The sequence below is a fragment of the Pseudopodoces humilis genome, chromosome 19 (assembly GCF_049639895.1).
Source record: "Pseudopodoces humilis isolate 2021_Gansu_Grassland_sample_001 chromosome 19, ASM4963989v1, whole genome shotgun sequence".
In the NCBI taxonomy this organism is placed as follows: Eukaryota; Metazoa; Chordata; class Aves; order Passeriformes; family Paridae; genus Pseudopodoces; species Pseudopodoces humilis.
In genome coordinates this window covers 963202-983565 of record NC_142218.1, presented here as the reverse complement: position 1 = coordinate 983565, position 20364 = coordinate 963202, and the positions used below count along the sequence as shown (strand labels likewise).

Below are 20364 nucleotides of genomic sequence, written 5' to 3'. Positions count from 1 at the left end.
CATCTCAGCTTCCTCTCTGTCATTCTTCCTCAGAAATTTTAGAATTCAGAGCAGCAAACCTTGTGTAAAAAGTGCAGCTAAATTGATAAAGAGACTAAAAAGAAATAATTTCTAAGAAATAATAAGATAATAACAAAAGTACAATTAGTAATATAGATTGCAGTGACGTTGGAACATAAATAGGATAAGTGAGCTATTGAATGAGTTTATTCAGCTGAGTCTAGAATACTTTCAAGGGGTTGCTTAATTGAGCAACTTTGCATTGGAATGAAACCCAGGACATTTGGGTTGTTTAAAAGTGTTTGCATCTGTGTGCTGAACCTGAAGACTGTGGGTAATGGGATGTAAACTAAAGAACAAGATGCTAGATGAAGTGGGATTGTGGATAAAACAGCTTGGTTAGTTCTACTAAATCCATGCACAAACAAGTTCTTTAATGTTCCCCTGTGCATGGACCATGAACATCCTGTGCACTGGGAGAGCAGAAATCATCCACTGTGGGAGGTCATTGCCAGTGCTGCCATTCAGGCTGCACATCCAGTGCAGGTGGTGACAGCACTGCAGGACAAAGAGACTTTTCCCAAGCAGACTCGAAGAGTTTCACTGTAGGTCTGGGGGTGCCCTCATTCAGCAGCAGAGGAGGAGCCTCTCTGTACCCCAGAGCTGCTGCTCCTGGGCTGGACTGGGTCTGCCACACCTGTCATTTGAGGTTTGCTCTCCTTGTGATCCAGCTGCCACCTTCTTTGGTTTGGTTGGTTTGGGTTTTCCTGGAGTTCTCTCTGCTCTGATGAGGGGTTTGTATCTGAAGGTTGTACTTCAGAGTGCAGCTGGTAGAGCAGAGGTACTGCTGATGACAATCCAGACTGTACCTGGTGTGCACTTACTCATGTATTTTTTTACAACTAGAGCAATAGAAAAGAAGAATAAATATGGAATATTTTGTCCCTCACACAAACACCTTGCTATTCATATTCTGGCTATTTTTCACAAGTGCTTGTTGCTAAACATGCCTGGTGAATTTCAGCCACACTTGAGATTCAGTTGATGTTTAAATTTTCCAGCAATGATAGAAGCAGACTTTATTACCATAGCTGCTTTTTGCTGGCAAACCAAGCTTGGGTCTTTTCTGACAGATTTGCACAGACCCATCTGGCAGGAGGTGTTTGCTAAGGATCCACTGTGCACCAGGTTTGTTTTCTGGGTTAAAGCTGTCTGTGCAGTGATGCTGTGTATCAGCTTTGAGCTGAACTTTAACTGTGGCATTTTTAATCTCCCACCATTGTAAATAAATAGCAAAATTGACAAAGCTGAGATTGCTTTCAGTTCACATGGCTGGTACCTGCACCAAAGGCTGCAGCTCTTCTGGATGATTTTGCTGCCAGAATTTTTGTTCACTTGTGGCTGTTTATATAATGCTCTGGGGCATATCTCTGCATTATGCCAGTTTTCATCAAATTTATTGGTGGAGGCATGTAAGCCTACACCACCTGCATCACAAAAGTTGGTGGTGTGCTGGATTAGACACAGCATTGCACTCCAGGTGCTTTCCTTGCCAGTACTTGCCCTCAGCAGCAGTGGCAGGAACAGTTCTGTTTGCCCTATTTTCACCTTTCTTCTCTCTTGGTGTATGTTCTCTCCAGTTTTGACCCACAAAAATTCAGGGATTTCCAGTCACATGCTGCTTTTTGAATGTTGATTAGGTAGCTGATAGAACATCAGGAGAGGTCAGGGTGCCTCCATGGGTGTCTACAGCTTTGGGTCAGCTGTACAGATGCCAGAAACTGTTACTCTCAAGGAAATTGAAGTAGGATAAATCTCCCCACCATTATGTATTTCAAATTCTTAGTTTGCTGAAAGTGTTACTTTTGCCCATGGCATTTCTACATGATTCTGCCTCTCTTTATTGGCAGTGTACTTTTTTGATGTCTTTAATTTTAACTTAGAGCTTTTCTTACATAGAACTTCCCATAAACTTCATATATTCATGAAGGTGATAAGCAGTTTAGTTCTGCTCTTCTTCACTCTTTGTTTTACATCCTCTGACCATATATATTGTTCACTATAGAAACTTGGGGTTTTTCTAAGTCTGCAAAAGCTCTCTTGATTTAGTCAAAGTATTGGGCATTGAGTCTGGACAATTTTAAATTGTCCTAGAGAGTCTCCTGGAGCATCAGATTCCTCAGGAGAAGGACTTGGGGGGTGTTGATGGGTGAAAAACTGAATGTGACCCAGCAATGTGCACTCACAGCCCAGAACCCACAGAGTCCTGGGCTCATCCCCCAGTGTGGGCAGGAGGTCCAGGGGGATTCTGCCCCTCTGCCCACTGAAGTGAGACCCCACCTGCAGAGCTGCCTCCAGTCCTGAGGCACAAGAAGGACACTCCTTTGGACACAGTCCAGAGGAGGCCACAGAGATGCACCAAGGGCTGGAGTCCTTCAGCTCTGGAGCCAGGCTGGGAGAGCTGAGGGTGCTCACCTGGAGAGGAGAAGGCTCCAGGGAGACCTCAGAGCCCCTTCCAGGGCTTAAAGGGACTCCAAGAGAGCTTGAGAGGGATTTTGGAAAAGGGATGGAGGGACAGAACAAGGAGGAATGGCTTCCCACTGCCAGAGGGCAGGGCTGGATGGGATATTGGGAAGGAATTGTTCCCTGGGCAGGCCCTGGCACAGGGTGCCCAGAGCAGCTGTGGCTGCCCCTGGATGCCTGGAAATGTCCAAGGCCAGGCTGGACAGGGCTTGGAGCAGCCTGGGACAGTGGAAGGTGTCCCTGCCCATGGCAGGAGGTGGAATGAGATGAGCTTTAAGGTCCTTCCAACCTAGACTCCAGCATGTGATCACTTACAGAGTCCCAGTACTACACAGTTCTGTGCTCTGGAGGGTGACTGCAATGCCTGACATGTCAGTGCAGTTGTGCTGTGATGTTATCGGAGGTTTTGGATACCCTGAGTGAGCCACTTCTGGGTGCAGTACTGGAAGAAAATGTTCTACCATTAAAATAAATTAAAAATGCATTTACCCATGGCATTTGCTTATCCATACAGATGTCATAGAAAAGCCTGTTTAGTTTAGTTGGAATATACATACCTCTATAATTTGAAATATCCATTGGCATTCTCTTAGTTATAAAGCTCAGATTCATGGTAGAAATAAATGTTTTAAGATCAACAGAGCACCAGGCAACTTGTTTCCTTTACAGTAGTACTTAAGGCAGTGACACACAGACCTGGAGTGTGTGTTCCAGTCTGGCAGGTTACATCAGAGGCATTTCAGTGGGTTATTCCAGGGCTGTGGAGAGTGCTAGGTATTAACTACTTGAGTACTTAGTTATAGAAGCAGAAATCAAACACTGATGTAGGGGCTGGATCTTAATTGCAATTATTTTTCTTTCAGTTCTTCAGAATCACGTCCAGCTGGCCTGGAGGAGAGTGATCAGTCGTCAATGTCTGGAGACCAAGGAATGAATTTAGATAAGTCAGGCCCTAAACTCTCAGATTTTGCAAGTAGACCACCAGGTAGTAGGATTTTTCTGTGATTATCTGAATGTAATAACTATAGGAGAGCTTTTAACGATCTTTGTGACAGTTCTATTTTATTTATGCTATCACACACTCAAGTTCAAACCTTTTTTCCTCCTAGTAAGCAATTGGTACCATTGTTTAAGTGTTTTCTTTGGGTTTGCTCAAAATGAAGAGGTGACCCCATTCTCATTTATCATCCTAAATGTATCATACTGAGTACTGTAGCATTATTCACCAGTAACATAACTGATAAAAATGTTGTATTTCTAGCTGTAGCACAGACTGATGTCTTAAAAATTCAGCATTGGGTAATAGCTGATTTTTGAGAAGAAAAAGTGTTTGTAGTTGGAATGATCCTTTGCATGTAGAGGAGATTAAATCTGAAGTCTGCAATAGGATATATATTATAAACCACACAGGGGTCCTTAACATGTTTTTGGCTGAGTAACACATGTCAGATTTACTTTGTACTGAGGAAAATGTCAGGTCTGGGGCAGGTGTGCTGGTCATGACTCTTGGGGGCTGTCAAACTCTGAAGTTACTTTTAAGGAGTAATAATTAGTGAAAGTCCAACTCTGCATTTCTCAGTGAAAGGAAGCCTATGGGCAGTTGCAGACTTGTCAGGTGGTGTGAACCTGGGTTAGCAGCTGATACAGTGCACTAAGAGATCTCCAGTTAAATCTCATACGAGTCATACATTAAGTAAAACTATTTTTATGAATTAAGTAAAATCTTTGGCTTTGTTTGTAAAGCCTGTTTTGTTAATGTGGCTCTCATCCAAGATAAACAGGCTGCAGGCTGTACTTTCTATCCAATCCTGTTTGTTACAGAAATTCTGCTTCCTCTGATTTTTGGTTGGTTTTAACACGTCATCCTGTTGCCTTAGGTTATCCATCTCAGCCAGTGGAGCAAAGGCCACTTCAGCAGATGCCACCTCAGCTCATGCCACACACTCAGCAGCCCCAGCCCCCACAGCAGCCACAGGCAGCCCCACAGCAAGGCCAGGCACCCCCCCAGACACCGCAGCAGCAGCAGCAGATGATGATGATGCTGATGATGCAGCAGGATCCCAAATCAGTCAGGCTGCCTGTGCCCCAGGGGGTTCACCCCCCCAGGGGACCCCTGAACCCAGATGCCCAGCGGATGCCGATGCAGCAGAGCGGGAACATGCCAGTGATGGTGAACCTCCAGGGGCCTGGACCGGTGCCTCCATCTCCTGACAAACAGAGGATGGCCCTGCCAGGCAATCCTCTGGGAAATAATGCAAGAAAAATGGTTTATCCAGATAATGTACAGAATCCTTCCAGCTCACCCCTCAGAGAGGTGTCATCAGTATCTTCTGTTCCAGAAGGAGGTGGAGCTGAGGGCCCTCCAACGTCAGGAGCTCAGAATAATGTGACATCTCATTTAGTAGTTTCACAGAACCAGCTAATGATGACAGGACCCAAGCCTGGACCATCCCCACTTTCAGCTGCTCAAGGCGCAAGTCCCCAGCAGCAGTCTAGTTCTCTGTCTAGTGCTCTTACACACCATTTTCCAAATGTTGCTGCCCCATCACAAACTTCAAGGCCTAAAACCCCCAACAGAGCTAGCCCAAGGCCGTATTACCCTCAGACTCCTAACAACCGTCCACCCAGCACAGAACCCTCAGAAATTAGCCTGTCTCCAGAGAGGCTCAATGCTTCTATAGCCGGTCTGTTCCCTCCCCAGATCAATATCCCTTTACCTCCCAGGCCTAATCTCAATAGAGGGTTTGATCAGCAGGGTCTGAATCCCACTACTTTAAAGGCCATTGGACAAGCCCCATCAAATCTCACAATTAACAATCAGTCCAGTTTTACTGCCTCACAGTCACACAAGTTGGAAGGTGTGGTCATGAATTCAGGCAAACAAACCAACGCTGGAGGAACAAAGAGAGCAAGCCCAAGCAATAGTCGAAGGTCCAGTCCTGGATCCAGTAGGAAAACTACACCAAGCCCTGGCAGACAGAATTCAAAAGCAGCTAAATTATCATTGACAACTCAGCAGAATCCATCTCTCTTGCAGAACATGGAATTACAGAGAAATATGATGGCTGGTCCCTCTTCTTTGCCGACACCTGTGACCACAAGTTTTCAAAGTAACTCCATGCTAAGTAACCAGAATCCTGCGGTTTCTGTACCTGCTGTGACTGGCATTCCTGAAGACAATAAGGAGAGCCTTAGTGTGCCTCAAGATACTGAGAGTCAAAGTGCACAAGGTGTCCAAGGTAGCAAGGACCAGCCCAGTATGGAACTGAAAGGTGTCCTTACTCCAGAAATGAAAGTGCTGGTTCCTGAGGAACCGGCAAAAAAAGATGGGCAAGCCTTAGACAGCAGTAAGCTCCCAGTCATGGAGGAAAGTAAAGCCGTGGTGTCTCCAGCTATGAGGGAGGCACCAACTTCTCTAAGTCAACTTCTTGACAATTCTGGAGCTCCTAATGTGACCATTAAGCCCCCTGGGCTGACTGGTCTTGAAATGGCACCAATAGTCCCCACTGGTGAGGAGCTAAAGAAGATGGCTGTCATTCCTCCACTGCAGGATTCATCCTCGAGCAAGGAGCCATCTAACTCACTTAGCCTGCCTCAAAATAATGAGCCCTGTCCAAATCCAGGGCACCAGGAACTGGGAGAAGTAAATGCAAGCGTGGCACAGAGTGTTCCTCCAGTAATGCAGAGGCCTGTTAGCTCTTCTTCAATTTCAGGTCCTTTACCCCCCAACCAGATCACAGTTTTTGTGACTTCCAACCCTATTACATCTGCTGCTAATACATCAGCTCCATTGCCATCCCACTTGCAATCTGCGTTAGTGTCCACTGTTGTCACCATGCCCAACGTGGGGAGCAAAGTGATGGTTTCGGAGGGACAGTCGGCAGTTCAGTCCAACACCCGGCCACAGTTCATCACACCTGTGTTTATAAACTCATCCTCAATCATCCAAGTGATGAAGGGCTCTCAGTCCAGCACGATTCCAGCAGCCCCCATGACTTCTAACTCGAGCCTGATGCCTCAGTCGGTCGCGGTTGTTGGTCCTTTGCATATCCCGCAGAATATCAAGTTTTCCTCCGGGCCCACTCCTCCCAGCACCTCATCCACCAGTTCTGTGTCCAGTATTCCCACCAGCAGATCACTCGTCCTGAATCCCTTGGCATCTCCTGTCCAACTGTCTTCTTCCACCCCAACTCCTTCCAGTGTTCCTTCACAGCTTCCTGCTCAGCCAGCCAAGGACTTCAGCCTGGAGGAGACTTCCCAAGGTGCGGGGTCGGGGGAGCAGTGCCCTGTGCCAGCAGCCCAGGCGGGACCTGTTGTTTCCCCTCTGCTTACAAGCAGCCCGGGATCTGGGAATAGACGCAGCCCTGTCTCATCCAGCAAGGGAAAGGGAAAGGTAGACAAAATTGGCCAGCTCCTGCTGACTAAAGCGTGCAAGAAGGTCACTGGCTCCCTGGAGAAAGGGGAAGAGCAGTATGCTTTGGACGGAGAAGCGGAAGGTCAGGGACTAGAAACGTCGGTCCCAAATAGTTTGGGAACAGAGCAACCACCAGCAGAAGCCGATAACAAAAGCGGGACGCCTTCAGCACCCAGTGTTACAAAACAGAGCACTTCTGGGCCCGGCAGCTCCAGCCTCAGCCCCTCGGCGGCCGCTCCGTCCTGCGCGTCCCCGGGCGCGCCCCCGAGCGCTCCCGGCCCCGGCGCGGCCCCGGCCGCAGCGCCCCCGGCAGCCCCGGAGCCCGCGGGCAGCCCCGGCGGGGGCCCCGAGCCCAGCGGCAGCGCCGGGGCCGAGGAGAAGCCCGCAGCACCCCCGGAGCTGCTGCAGAGCGCAGGTGAGTGCGGGGCTGCGCGGGGCACGGAGGGAGCGAGGGGGGCTGGGGATGTGCCAGGGGCTGCTCTCCGTGGCACTGCAGCCGAGGCTGACAGCTGCTCTTGTTTCTAGCAGCTGACTGATACACAGCCTTGTATTCGCCAAGACTGGAGCTCCAAATGTTTTATTTCACTTTCCATTTACTGCTTCAGTGGGGTGTTTGTCATGAACATATGATTCGGTGACTTCATGTAACTGTTGGAAGCAAGGAGGAAAAGTGGATGTATCAGTAATGACAAATACTCAGGGTCCCTTTTACACTGGTAGATACACTGGTGTTCTGCTTTGGTCTTGTCAAAACGATAAAATCATGGATAATAAAATCCACAGAAATCAGGGGAACTGAAAACTTCAGCTTCAGTGTGACTTTCCCGATGGCTGTTGGATGTTGTAGCTGTATGCCACTGGAAAATGGAAGCTTCCTTTGAGCTTCACAGAAAGAATTCTGGCTTTCTAGGAAGTGATAATCTTTATTTAGGCAGGAATGTTAAACTTTTTGTCTTCCTGTTCTAAGTTCACTATCACATAGAAGATTAGAAAGCATTAGCTCAACAAAAATTATTTTTTCCATCTGATTTTTTTACTTGGCAAACTAAGGTCAAATCATCATCTTATTGCCAAAGGCCTTCAAAGGCAACTCTGAAGCATATTGTGTATTTTAATTGAAAGAGTGAGGGCATTGGTTCATTAAAAATATACTATTTTCCTCCAGAATCTCTGTTGAAATGAACATTAAAAAAAGAAGACTAAACTATTGAAATTTTAGGATTTCCTTTAATGTCACAGTCTGCTGAAAAATTGTTACCTTTTAAAATGTTTATGATACTTCATTTCATCACTCATTCTAGTTTGAGAAAACTTGCTTGGGATAGTTTTGCTGAAGTTTGTTTTAAAAAGGGGGAGGTGTGTGTGGTGGGAGGGGAGTGAAGGGTAGATTAAAAACATTGCATCTGTAAATGGCAATCAGTCAGCTGGGAAAGTATTTTGTACCAGCCTGATCACATAACAAGAACTCCTCTACTCCCTTTGACAATAATGTTTTTTCCCTCCACTTTTATTCTAGCATCCTCTCAACATTTAACACAGAAAAAAAGTTCAGTTGCAACATCAGAAAGTACTGTTCAAAGAACAGGTAAATCTCCCTTTGGAAAAGCAGAATAGAGGTGAACTAAATCCTTTATGTTTGGAACTGAAAATATATTTGTTTGAATGCATATTCAGTGGCCATTAATACACTGAGTATTTGGGGGGGTTGGGTAGGGTTTTTTATTAATATTTGTGCTTTTGGGATTGTTTTTCTCTGCTAGTTACATTGTGCTTTGGAAGACTTCAAAGCCTTGTAGAAGATTCAGGGTGGGGTCAAGTAAGAAATGAAAAAATGAAAAAGGAAGGTTTTAGATAGTCAGTGATAAATTGGAGGGACTGGATTTGTAACAATACATTGTATTTGAATTTAGAAGTTCTATGCAGAGCTAATAAGAGGGGTGTTTCTTTCATTGTACCCTTCTGAATATAGAAATATGTTCATGCCATGCTGGGATTGTGTTTTAGAGTTGTAATCATTTTTTTTTTGTGTTCAACTTTTAATGCCCCTCTCAGCAGTGTTTCAGGATGGACCCCTGGCAGATGACTTTATGATGTTGACATCTGTTGTCATGGTGTTTCACCATCAGTTCTGGGATGGTTTTAAAAAATAACTTAAAATTTTCCCTACTCCAGGCTGAGTAGGGAAAACAGACAGATGCGGGCTTACTTATGGGAAGTGCTACTCTCCATCCATTTCCATCTCTAATCTGATTAGAAATAGGGTTTTCAGAAAGTAAAAATGGTATGAAATTGTTTTCTTTGAATTTCCACTAAGACAAAGGTGGTCATACTCTTGTTTTTTCACACCTGACTCATTGCCCTGTGCTGCTGTGACTGTAGTGGGGGTTCCTTTCTGGGGGAAGCACTGATGCAATCCATGTTTTACTGTTGGATAATCTCCCAGTTTAAATTTTGGGTGGGAAGAAAGGTAACTCCTTTGATTGCTTAGTTTGTTGTTCCTTTGTTCCCAAGACATCTGTTTTATTCAGACAATGTGAAATATATCCATTTACACTGAAGAGGCTGCTGTTCCAACACTGCAAATTCATCCTAGGAGGACAGATGTTACCTGTTCTCTTACTTATTTTTAATGCCTCTGTTCATTGTGCACACTCTAGCAAACTTTGGGGGCTAAATTGCAAAGGCAAAACCCCAGTTTGTGTCCCACTGGCCTCAAGCTTGATGGGGGAATTGGGCTGGACAATGAGACAAAAGCACAGGGAGTTCATCCATGGCATTGCAATGGTAATCCCTAAATCTCTGCCAGTTCCTCAGGAGAGGGCCTGTGTTTAGGTATAGCTCTTCCCTCAACAAAGGATATGGTGCATATGGGGAGAACTAAAAGACAGACAGTAAAAAGACTTGACATTTTATGTGCTGTTAAGGAGAGCTTTTTACTGAGGTGAAGACTCCGAAGGAAACCTGACCTGTTTGTACAAAATCACTGAGAGAGAGAAAAAACAGGCCAGGTCTTTGCATCATCTCCCCTGAGATATTTTCCAATTCTGTACAAGTGCAATTTGGCTTCAGAAATTTGTCATTAGAAGATATTGCTGTGAGAGGCAGTTGGGTTAAGGCAAATTTTTACTTGCAGAATAAAAGATGGGTACTTTTAAGGTTTAAAAATTAATAAAACCTAGAACATTTAGTAGAAATAAGCTGTCTAAAATGGAAGTTTAAAAAGGGAGAAGAGTGTAGTGTAGCCAGGGAGTTTCTCTACATTTTTTTTTCTGCAGGGCTTTAATTTTTCCCTGTCCTAGCTGACTGCAGTGTCCTGAAGACTGTGATCAGACCAAGCACTTGGCCAGTGTGGTATTTTGGCTTGCTTTGCTTTGAGAGAAGCTTATCCTTGAGACCTAATATGTGATAGAAAAATGTAAGCTAGTCATGCCTTGTCAGCAGGTATGTACCTCTACAGCAGACCTTAAAATTATCTTTTTCTTTTGTAGAACTTGAGACAAATGCTGCAGTAGTTGCTGGTCAAAGGTAAGGAGATAGTTTATAGATTCAGAGTAGATGTAGCTTTCGTGGGAGGAAGTCCCTTTCTCTTTGCTTAATTGCTCAACCTCTGCTACTGCTTTTCATTTTCTTGGCCATATCCTTTCTTTCCTGCTAAGAAATCAGTCCAGTTGAATGATCCAAACCATTGCTGAAATGCAATGAACATAAGGTAACCTTTTCCTTAGTCTGTGCTTGAGCAATGTTTCCTCTCATCCTTTCAGGCCTGGATGTTTCATATCCTGGAAGGGTCTTGGTGGTTGCACAACAAATCAAAACTAACCCCCCAAAAGCCTGCAGCTTAGCTGTTGTGTGAATTTTTGTTTTCTGAAGTCTTTCAAAAGTTTGTTCTTCTGTGTTGAGGATTTTTTTCCTCTATTTGCTTGTTAACACTCTACCAAAGCTTGATAAGAAGGTCAGGTAGAAACTTCATGTTGTCTTGGTTAAGTTATTCAGTAATTAAAATAAATTATTTCAAATGGTTATGTTCTATCAGAAGAAAGTACAGTTTCCAAGATCTACTTGGAAGATTCTAAACTCCCCAGGCTCTCACTCAGTTGGCAGTGAGAGCCCCTGGGAGGGATTTTGGCTAATGGTGCTGGCACAGCCAGTCGGGTTTTGGACACTGCCCTTATGTGTGGAGAGACCCCCTAGGTCAGGGCAAGAGGGGCAGCCCCTTGTTGGGTTCCTCAGGAGATGAGGCAGTGCCTTCCTTTGTAAGGCAGGGTATGCAGTACATTTCCTCAGATCAGGAATGGCTCTGAATGGAATATTTAACCATATTTATCTTCATTTGGATTGGTATCTTTCAAAGACAGGCTGAAATTTCACAGTGAGTTTTCTTCAGGATAGATTTTTTCTGAAAAGCTGAAGGTGGGACATTGGCAGCTGAGGAGATTCTCCAAATGAAGTGTCCTTGTGTGACCATCTCCAGACTCACCCAGCACATCAGATTACCACAAGGGCACTCTCAGGGTTTTTCTGATTGATGCTCTTCTGAACAAGACTGGAAAGGAAGGAAAGTTTGCAGGCAATCTGGGTCTAGTGATGGCTGATACAGTGGGCAGCTTTGGGCTCCTGGAGTTGAACCATACAGGACATATGGTATACATATCATGATAGAATCACAGATGGTTTGGGTGGGAAGGGACCTTAAAACTTACCTTCATTCCACCTCCTGCTATGGGCAGGGTCACATTCTACTATCCCAGCTTGCTCCAAGCCCAGTCCAGTCTGGCCTTGGACACATCCAAGGATGGGGCAGCCACAGCTTCTCTGGAAATGCTGTGCCAATTTCTCCCTAACTGTTGCACTATATTAGGAATGGCAAAATGCAACACAGACTCTCTATATGGGTTGCACAAGAGAGCAAGTTTTATTCTTCCAGATCTTCTTTTATAGACAGGTCTGAGAAGGTCCGAAAGGTAAAACTCTCATTGGTCATGAAACCAACACATCACCATCACTGGACAGTTGGGAACACCACCCCTTGACCTTTTCTTGCCAGAAAACAACAAGGTGACAAACACCTGCAGATGTTGTTTTCCTTCTCTAAAGACGGTTTGGATTCCTCCTTATGATTTCCCAGGTCAGAGTGAGAACGTTGTGTGACTTAGTTTCACACAGGCTCAAGCTAATGCCTGAAGCCTCAAAATCTCTTATTTGACCATTGCCAGTTCCCATACCTAATATCTGATCTAAACCTATTCTCATTTAAAGCTATTAAAAACCTTTAAAGCCTTAGGGGAACCTTGCAACCCATAAACCACTAGAAATATTTTCACTTGGAGTAACTTGATTTCCTCCTATAAAAGGAGGGAAGTGATGTGCTGGTTCCTATGAGACAATCCCAGCTCTGGATTTAGTCTGAATCTGTAAAAATGACCTGTACTTCGGGTGCTGATGCCTGTTTGCTTCCCTCTGGGGGTCCTCTGAGGTAGGTGACAGCTGGTTCAGCTGCCCCAGGTCCATAGGAGAGCACCACTTTGAGACCTGTTTGGGGGATCCAGTTTATAGATGGCCCATAATACTCCCTTTTGGGGAAATAGATTTCAGTATTTATTTTGTATCTGAGATAATCTACAATCCATATATCCTTTGCTGTGTGTCCTTCCTTGAGAATGTTTGTCTCTCCTTCCATTGAGAAACTGTTTTATTTCAGGTTTCTGTTACTTAACCCCAAAGTTTGTGTGGTTTGAGTCCTTCCCCTCAAAGCAGGACTTGTGTGAAGGGTGACACTGCAGTGAGACCTCTGTCACACCCTGTGCTGTGTGTTCACTCCAGTCTCTGCTTCAGGCAGAGACTTTCCTGAAATCCTGCAAGTTGTCACCCAAAGGGCCTGAAATTAGCTTTCTTCTTTTCCATTAGCAGCAGAACAATTTATTTAGTTAATTACTTATCTTTGAATTCACAAGAGAGAAGTTTGGTTTAAACTTCTGAAACTGCTTAGTCACCATAAATTGTCTGGAAATAATGCATTAAGGAGAAAACACCCAAAGCTTAGGATGAGTTTACAGGGCTAAGAGCAATAAAATAAAAGAGGAATTTAATTACAAAATGTGGCACTCCCTTTCTTGTCTCAGTGGCAAGAAAAAGATTTCCACAGTACCTAAAATTATTATTTTATAGCAGAAAAACTTTCTGTTTGGAAAAAAAAAAAAGGGATTTTTACAAGCTTTAAAACTTGAACAAAGTTTTAAAAAACCTTTTATTTTTAATATGTGAAGAAATCACTTGGATCAATGGAGTAAGTCTTTTTAGCAAACCCAAAAGTTGGCATACTCCCCAAAGAGTTCTTAATTCCTCCTGATGTCCATCTGCAATTTCAACTCTGTACCCCCATACTGCAGCAGTCTCTAATGTAACCTGTTTGCTTTTCCTAGACTTCAGTAATGGTGGCACCTGTGGAAAACAGAGCAGACAATTTATAATGCATCTAATTTCTTGGTCTTCTAATGTTGAAAATATTCTCTTTGAGGACTTCTCAATTCTGTATCCTCTGATAATTTTTGATAGAAATGGACTATACTCTGGCTTACTCAGGTCATTCTTCATCTGATAGAACTTCTGGTATCTCTAGCGTTTCATATCTTCAGTGCTAATAGTCCGGAACTGGTACCTGTGTCAGGCCATCCTCCAGCTTGTCTGACTTGCATAGAAAAACATAATTCTTCTCACACTTCATCAGAAATATTTTGTCCCACTTTATTAGTAATGAGACAAAAGAAAATTGTGAAAAGTCTAAAACTCCAAGTAGAAGAAATTCAAGAACAGAGGATTCTGCCGCTTCACAGGAAAGTGTAGAAAACGGGCAGCGCAAGAGATCCTCGCGACCCGCGTCCACGTCCGGCACAGCTAAAGGTAACATGCACAGCCACCCTTCCTGGGGAGAGGGCAGCTCCTAACCTGCTTCCCCAGGTGTTTGCCCTGGCAGTAGCTGCCTCATAACACTGGTTTGCAGCTCACACACCTTGCGTGCTTTATCTCTAGTTTCAAGGATTTAGCCACAGGTTGGTGTTGAAGCGTTTCCCGGCGTCTGCACTGGCAGTAAATCCTGTATGAATTCCTCTTTGGTACATCTGTGGAACTTGTTTTCTGCAGCACTCACCACCGTAGTGTTCAGCACCTTGCCTAGTTGAATTCTCTTGGCAGAAATGTGTTACTGTTGGAAGGACCGTACTCAGATCAAAAAGTGACATTTTCCTTTTCCTGAAGCCTGAAAGACACAAGACTTAAGTCTTCCCAAGTGCACTGTCAGCTCTTGCCAAGTCAAATGCCATGGTTCAGGCACGCTCCAGAGGCTGCTGAAGTGGCAGCCAGGAGCATCAGGGAGTGCTGTGTGCTAGCACAGAGCCTCAGCTCTGCTTCGCAACAACATCTGAACTCCTGAAGTTATTAAGCCATGGCAGTAGCAGGTGCTGACGTTCCTTACTCCTACCCAGGTTACAATCTTTAACAGTTATGCAGCATTTCTGTGATATGCACGGCCCAGTGCCAGGCTGAAGCTAATTCTGTCAGCTTCTTGTGTTTAAGGGTCAGAAAAATGCTGATGGACCAAAGTTATGCAAGAGAGTAGAGAGAGACCGTCAAGAGAAAACATTCAACCACTATTTTAAAGATAATATACAGAACAAAGAGATATTAATATAAAATGATTATAAAAGGAAGTCAAGTTGAATTCAGCCACCATTTCCATACTGGAGGTACTAAAGTGTGATGGTAAGAATATTGTGTTTTCAGAGTTTCAAACAAGCATTCCAGCTTTATGTCATTGTGCAATGACTCCCAAAGATTATACAGGGGACCTATATGTTCTGCACTTTTGTGACTGCTGAACTTAATTACATTTACTTCTTGTGGCAGGACTGTGCAGAAGAATCTGAGTCTGTATTGTAAAAATAAATTCTCTTTCATGATTGTGAAAAAAAGGTTTCAAGAATGTGAAGCCAGTGTAAAATCCCTGCCTGCGTTTGAGGGGATCTGGAGGGTGTAACCTGCCCCCACACTGTACTGGGTAAACCTAAAGATGACAACCAGGGACACATCAAATTCTGAAAATGTGGGAATGGGAAAGTGCATCAAATTTAAATCACACCAAAACTCTCACAGGGGTTTGTGCTGATTGTGTAATTTGTTTACCTCTGTAAATAAAACCCTTGTTTTTAAATGATGCATCTGAAGCTGCCACGGTGTCCAAGGGCTTTGCTGGACACTTGGGTGCAGTTTGCAGGGGACACCTGGCTGTGCTGCCATACCTGTGAGCTGCTCTGAGCTGTGGAGAATGAGCCAAACCAGGTGCTGTGTGCCAGAGGACAGGCTGCACGCTGGTGAGGTGGCTGCAGAAGTGACATCTGGTTTGCCACCTGTGCCTGCTCTGTTGTACATTATTGTTAGTGAATCAGAGCTTGATTATTCTGGTTTGGTTGCTCCTGTCCTCATGTTATCTGTGTCCTGAGAAATCCCCTAATCCATGGCAAAAGGAATGTGGGGCTGGGAGGAGTTATCTCTTGAGATAAAGGCTGTTTAAAGTCATTATTAGGGAAAAAAATCAGCAGGGAGAGAGAAGGAGATTTTGACCAGCTGGAGCAGGAACTTGGTTGCTAAACCTCGGAAAGGAGGAGGCAGAAGGGTCACTGTGAGAGAAGAGCACACAGGGAGGGTCAGCCCTGTCCATGTGTGCATTATGGGTGCAGGGTTTGGGGGGATGCTGGTGATGATCCCAAGGGATGGAGACAGGGGCTGAGTGCTGCTGGCCCAACCCTCCCAAACACGGAGCCTTGAGCAGCAGCAAGGGCAGCAACAGCTGGAGCTGAAGCTACTTCAGTCAGCCCTGCTGCTTGGAGGGCTCCAGGCTGGAGCTGTGGAGATGTTTCACTTCTGAAAATTGGTACTGTACTGGTGTTTTCCCTTTTTGGAGTACTTTTCCAGCAAGGGCTGCTTTTAGCATTTACTGTAGCTTTGAGTTTGTTAAATTTTGGAATGTTGATTGTTTTTTCTAATTCCACATGTAACAGCTGTGGAGTTGTACTGCTGCTGTTCTAATTTTAGATGGGCTTGGAAATTTTTTTCCCTTTTGACTCTTAAAATATACACAGCTGCAATAGTTTTTGGAAAACATTATGAAGAGCCAAAGAGACATTGCCAATGTTTAAAATCACATTTTAAAAAATATCTAGAGATGCAAATGCCCTTGGTCCTTACTCTTTTTTTCTTTTGAAATGGAAACTTAGTGCCTTGGTAAGTGCACTGAACATGTCATCTGCTGTTGCAGTGGCCCTGCAGGTGTTAACATTTGTGTCTTTTTGCATCAGCTGTGTTCCTGTGACTCAGTGTACACTGCAGAGACTTGTTTTTAATGACTTTTTAAGAGCTCAGACAACTGGGTTGTTATCTGGCATGGCAGGCTCCAAAACACCTCCCCAAGTGGTTGCACAGCACAACCTGGGTCTGTGCTTCCTCCTGTGACACGTGGGGGACATTACAAATATTACAAATATTACAAATATTACAAATATTACAAATATTACAAATTTTAGGCTCTTCTTGCAAAGACTGTTCTGTTAGGTTTGCATAAATGTCCAGCTCCCACTGCTGGTGTCTGGAGAGCAGCTTGAGCTGACGGCCCAGGGGTGCCACAGCTGCTCCAGAGTCAGGCCCAGTGCTGGGGAAATGCTCTCCAGAGGTTCCCACTCTGGTGGGAGTTTGGAAAAATGACAGGGCAATCTGTGCCCCTCTGGGGAATGGTTACCGACTGCATATCCATGCTTCTTTTCTTCTCTTGATTTCAGAAACGAGTGCCAGTGCAATGCAGTCAAAAAGAAGAAAATCCAAGTAAATTACTGCATGGAAACATGAGACTTGTAAATGAGTGTGAATTTACCAATAGCAATTTTGAGCTGTGATTTTTCTTTTTTAAATAAAATTCTGTACAGTAAGTCATTTTAATATTATACTGTTCCCGATAAATGATTTTTTTTTTCTATAAAACAGATAAATAGATATAAAAACTGGGTTCTTCTAAAACCCCCTGGATTTGCAAAGTGAAGTCAGGGTTAGCACATTAGGGTAATGTGTTTGTATGAAATGGAAGGGGAGGGGAAGACAATTGTAAATTTATTTGTTTCCACTTTTCATAAACAATTTAGAATACAGGGTTGTCATTTTTAGGTATTATAATAATGTAATGTGCTGTTGTTTAAGTACTGTATGTGAATAGCAGTCAGAGGGTTTATAAATGAACCCCATGTTGTTTGGAAATGTAAATAATTTTATTATATAGTAGATCTGATGTATTTGTTGTAGAAATGGACCAGTGAAACAAAAAATAAATTTAAGGGTTTGTATAATGTGGAATCCCTCATGCTCTAAATAAATGTTATTGTCCTATAAATTGGGTTGAATTATTATTAGCAACAACAGCAGCATCATTCCAAGCAGGGTGATTGGAGAGATTATTTAGAGCTCCAGGCCTGCAAGCTCCTTATATGTAGCTTCAGCAAGGAATTTGTTTAACTACAAACAAATTAAGTGATGCAGCTGTTCCTGCAAAGCAAGGGGGAGCAGGAAGGGCACCGTGCTGCCCTCGGGGCTGTGCAGGGAGCACAGGAGCTCCAGCAGCCTGGCTCCCCACAGGGAGCAGGGAACAGGCAGGGAAAAGTCCCAATTCTGTGGGGTGAAGGCTTCTGCCAGGCAGAGCCTGGCGTCCCTGGGTCTGGAGAACTCTGCTGGGTGGGATGTGCTGCCTTGCAAAGTAGGTCAGGCTGCTGGGGAGAGCCAGGAGCCTGAGCTTTGTGCACACACACTGCCACCTCTTCTCTTTCTTGCTGAATTCTAAAAATATGTATCTCAAAATGCTAATTAAATATAAATTGTTATTAAATAGAAGTTGTCAGCTTTTATAATCAGAGAAATAAGCTATTTGTGCACAAGGTAACAGGCACTGAGTGGGGCCTCACAGAATCACTGGGGTTGGAAAAGTCCTTTAAAACCATCAAGTCCATTTGTTCCTCTAGCACTGCCAAGGCCACCACTAACCCATGTCCCCAAGTGCAGAATCCACACTTCTTTAAAATCCCTCTAGGGATGGAGACTCCAACCAGGCAACTGTGCCAGGACTTGACAACCCCTTCCATGAAGAAATTTTCCCCAATATCCAACGTGAACCTCCCTTGGTACAACGTGAGGCCATTTCCTGCCATCCTGTCCCTTGTTCCCTGGGAGCAGGGCGTGACCTCACCCAGCTCCACCCTCGTGTCAGGGAGTCCTGGAGAGTGAATGTTCCCCTCTGAGTCTCCTTTTCTCCAGACTGAGCTCTCCCAGCTCTCTCAGCTGCTCCTTGTGCTCCAGCCCCTTCCCCAGCCCTGTTCTCTTCTCTGGATATGCTGCAGCCCCTCAATGCCTTTCTTGCCGTGTGGGGCCCAGAACTGCCCCCAGGACTGGAGGTGCTTCAGCAGTGCCCAGCACAGGGGCACAGTCACTGCCCTGGTCCTGCTGCCACAGCACAGCTGGTACAGGTCAGGTGTCATTGGTCTCTTGCCCACCTGGCTCTTGTTCAGCTGCTGCCACCAGCACTCCTGAGGCCTTTCCCACCAGGCAGCTTTCCAAGCACTCTTCAGTGTCTCCAACCTCCCTGCCAGAGTGTGGCTGCTCCATGTCCCTGTGCAGGCACAGCTGATGTGGGTACAGGAGCTCCACATCTTTGCTGGGCCCCGCTCTCTTGGGGCTCACCCTGCTCCGTGCTTGGCCTCGCTGCTCCGTTGCTGCTCGGGTTGGGTGAGGAGCTTTGGAAAAGGAGGACTAGGTCCATGAAACTGCAAAGTCTTCACAGAAAAGGTCCACATACCAATAAACCAGGAGAAGAGAGGGGATGTGCTTCAGTTTGTGGGAAATACTACACTGTGGGGAGCAGAAAAGCTTGAGGTCAGGGTCACCATTTACATGGATCTTGGAAAAGAAGAACTGCAAAATCCTATCACTGGGAAGGAGCCTTAGAAGGAGCAAAGGGTCCTTGTCTTTGTCCTCTGAGTGGTGCAGGACTTTGGAGCAGCTCACACCCAAAGCCCTGGAGGAGAGCTGAGCCAGGCTGGGTGCAGGGAGGGCAGCCCATGGGGCAGGGAAGTGATCACACCCCTTGGCATTTGGGGATCCGGAATGGACCTGGTTTCCACCTCCCACCCAACCACAAGATGTTGAGAATGCAGAGGAGACACAAGAGAGGGCCACCAGGATGTCCTGGGGCTGGAACATCTGGCCAACATCGCCCTTTTGTGCTCTGGAGCAGGTGGAGCCAGGATTTTATAGAGATGTGAGCTGGGAGAAAGGGACAGACACCACCAGGATAAATGGAAAGAGAGGAGGTTCTGACTGAGCAGAAGAAAGGATTCCCCCTGGGATGCAGTGGCAGGATCTCTCTCTTTGGAGAATTTCAAGCATTGGCTGAACAAAGCCCTGTACAATGTGGTCTGAATTCAGTATTTTCCCTGCTGTGAGCAGGAGGTTGGACTGGACATCCTGAGCTCCATCCATCCCAAATAACCCTAGGCTTTAACACCAGCTGCCAAATTTGGTTTTTCCATAAGAAGGTTTATCAAAGCTACAAAAGCTCACTCCCAGCTATTTTTTTCATTCCCAATATCTAGTCTAACATTTCTTTGAAGTGCTTTTCCCAGCAGCTGAGGGGTCATGGGTATCTCCTCAGCTTGGCTCTGCTGGAGGAGCTGGCACAACCACTGGGCTGGGCAAGCCCCATCCCACTGCTGCCCAAAGCTGCTCATGGCCATGTCTCCTCCCATCTTGGGTATCTCCAAGGATGAAGACTCCTCAACCTCTCAGCCTGCTCTTGTGGCCAACCACCCTTGCAATGAAAAAGCATTTTCTTATGTTTAAGTGAAATTTCTCTTTTTTATATATTTTTACTTCAATTTGTGTCTCTCACCCTGTCCCTGCACTGAGAATGTTCCAGTTTTGTTTTCTGCACTCCCCTCATCAGCAGGCCACACACAGAACCAGATCTCCCTGAACCTCCTCCAGGCTGGGCAATCCCAGCTCTCAGCCTCTCCTCCTCTCCAAGACTTTGATCACCTTGGAGGCATCTCTGCCTCCCCTGGGTACTGAGAACATCTCAGTGCTTGGAGAAACAGCTGATGCTGCAGAGATTGGCTGATCTGGGATTTTCTCAGGACAATTGACATCTGCTTTAGCTCTGTCATTATCTGCTGAGTTGTAAGGTTTGGTAATGGGGAGGGGGAAAAAATCCCCTCCAACCCCTCAGCCTGTGCCATCTCCTCTCCTGTGTGACAAGGGTCTTCAAAGGGGATGTTTTTCTGTTGTCTCTCACACCATTGATTTTTAAAAGCATTTTTAAAAAACCAAAGCATTTTGCAGACAGACTT

General features: G+C 45.1%; 1 protein-coding gene across 3 annotated transcripts in view; it reads left to right on the top strand.

The window, feature by feature from the left end:
• NCOA6 (nuclear receptor coactivator 6) overlaps positions 1–17363 on the top strand; it is a 43756-nt gene extending 26393 nt beyond the window's left edge. For all 3 annotated transcript variants that reach the window (XM_014260789.2, XM_014260791.2, XM_014260788.2), the window contains 6 exons: positions 3387–3508; positions 4401–7352; positions 8454–8522; positions 10426–10462; positions 13686–13834; positions 16762–17363. In XM_014260789.2, the coding sequence (XP_014116264.2) occupies positions 3387–3508; positions 4401–7352; positions 8454–8522; positions 10426–10462; positions 13686–13834; positions 16762–16808 (3376 nt within the window). In that variant the 3' untranslated portion in view covers positions 16809–17363. The remainder of the gene's footprint in view (positions 1–3386; positions 3509–4400; positions 7353–8453; positions 8523–10425; positions 10463–13685; positions 13835–16761) is intronic.
• Positions 17364–20364: the final 3001 nt, after the last annotated feature.